The sequence below is a fragment of the Populus alba genome, chromosome 11 (assembly GCF_005239225.2).
Source record: "Populus alba chromosome 11, ASM523922v2, whole genome shotgun sequence".
NCBI classification, from domain to species: domain Eukaryota; kingdom Viridiplantae; phylum Streptophyta; class Magnoliopsida; order Malpighiales; family Salicaceae; genus Populus; species Populus alba.
Window position 1 is genome coordinate 18002783 of NC_133294.1, and position 1749 is coordinate 18004531.

The 1749-nt window shown below is 35.5% G+C and overlaps 1 protein-coding gene across 1 annotated transcript; it reads right to left on the bottom strand.

Annotated features, from left to right (window-relative positions):
* Window positions 1-316: 316 nt before the first annotated feature.
* LOC118031687 (polyphenol oxidase, chloroplastic) lies at window positions 317-1403 on the bottom strand. Its single transcript, XM_035036191.2, has one exon. The coding sequence runs from the start codon at window positions 1284-1286 to the stop codon at window positions 552-554; it is 735 nt and encodes a 244-aa protein (XP_034892082.1). The 5' UTR covers window positions 1287-1403; the 3' UTR covers window positions 317-551.
* Window positions 1404-1749: the final 346 nt, after the last annotated feature.

Below are 1749 nucleotides of genomic sequence, written 5' to 3' on the forward strand. Positions count from 1 at the left end.
TTTGATTTGATGTGGTTGAGGTGCTGCCGAAGCTTTATATGGAAAATATCAATGTCGCTTTCATGTTAATTTATGAAGTTGGACTACCTCCAATAAATTTGATTTTTTATGTATTAATATTTAAAATATTTAAAAAATATACTTTAAAAATAACCGCAGTATTCTCAAACACCCGTTGGAAATTGTGAAAGTTCGATCAGAATCTATTTTTTAAACCCATGTTTGATACGAGGCATCTCAAGCTTTTTACATAAAAGATGAACAGATTCAAAGTCATAAGCTTCTTTGCACAGAATTGCAATGAATTTGCACCAAAAAAGAAGAAAGGAAAGAAGAGAGAATCCCTTTCCTTCAAAATATTTTTAGATCTTGAAGACAACATTTCTTTGCTAAACATAAGATTACTACACGCAGAAATGAAATTAAAGCACATTATATAAGAAAGACAACATTTCTTGCTAAACTCAAGAAGCCAAAAAAGGAAAAAAAATAAAAATAAAATGCATAGCATATATTTACACACAAACGGACATTCTCAATCTTGATGATGATCATTCTTTTACATATTCAATTTTGACGCCACCAATAACAGGGCTCTTGCCGGACCTAGGGACCAGAGTCACCACCACGCTATCATCATCTTCAGCCTCCAAATTGTTCAACAATTCATTAATGGCTAGTGTCAAACTAGCCTTATTCCCTTTCGTCCTGCTCGTATGAGGCACATTCACGAAGCTCCCAGCAAACCCAGCCTTGTTCGGTCCTCTGGGTGATGGATCGCCCTCGTCATTAACATACACATCAAACTTCACAAACTCACCTCTCTCAAAATCAATCCCTTCTATCACTAAAACCTCCTCTTCATTTTCTTTCTCCTTTTTACTTCTTGATTTCTTTGGCCTCGAAACCTCAGTACTCACCACTTTATCTAAATCTAGAGGGAATGCGCTGATTGCTGTCAATACCATGTTCTTTGTTTCAGCTGCCGGCGCCGCCTTGCCAGGGCCAAGATCCCCTCTCCCTCTTCCGGTTCTGTCTACAGCTGAGACTGCCTTGGCATCATTGGCGTATGCATCAGAAAGAGTGCTGCTTGCATAATAAAGACCTCCTAAACCAAGGAGGACATCTCTTCTGGTGGTGGGCTTTTTGGGATCGAGATCATTAGTAGCTTTGCATGAAACAGTGCTAGGCGTTGAAATATGTTCGAGTACTTTAGGGGAGAAGGGGCGGAGGAAGGAGCTCCTAGAAGAGGTTGGGGAGAATGATGAAGAAGAAGTATACGCCATGGTTTCCTTTCTTTATATGTCCAGATAAAGATGGTGCTCGATGGTTTATTTATCAAGACAAAGGATAATTGCCGTCGCTATATATAAAATTAATTATGTACAAATGAGTCGGCAATGATTTTTTATGTGCTTTCGTGCACTCTAAATTATATCTTTAAACTCGGCTCTATCTTGCTAATTGATTTGAAAATCTCCAAGTTTGAGAGCCTATCATCGAATATTTAGTTAAATTACATGAGATATTAATCTGACCAAATTTATTAAACTTGGTCAGAATTTCAGTCAAGTAATCTCAATCTAAGCTAGAAAACTAATGTTGTTGTTTTAATAAAAATAATTTATACTCAACTTTTTTTTAGTTAATCTCCAATTTATCCTATAATTATTGTTGTTAAAATCTCATATTAAATTATAAAATTATATAATATAACGAGTCAATATATATATTTGATATTTAATTTTA

Excerpts from the sequence above, each read along its gene's own strand:
- LOC118031687 (XM_035036191.2), bottom strand. The coding sequence starts at position 1,286 with ATGGCGTATACTTCTTCTTCATCATTCTCCCCAACCTCTTCTAGGAGC.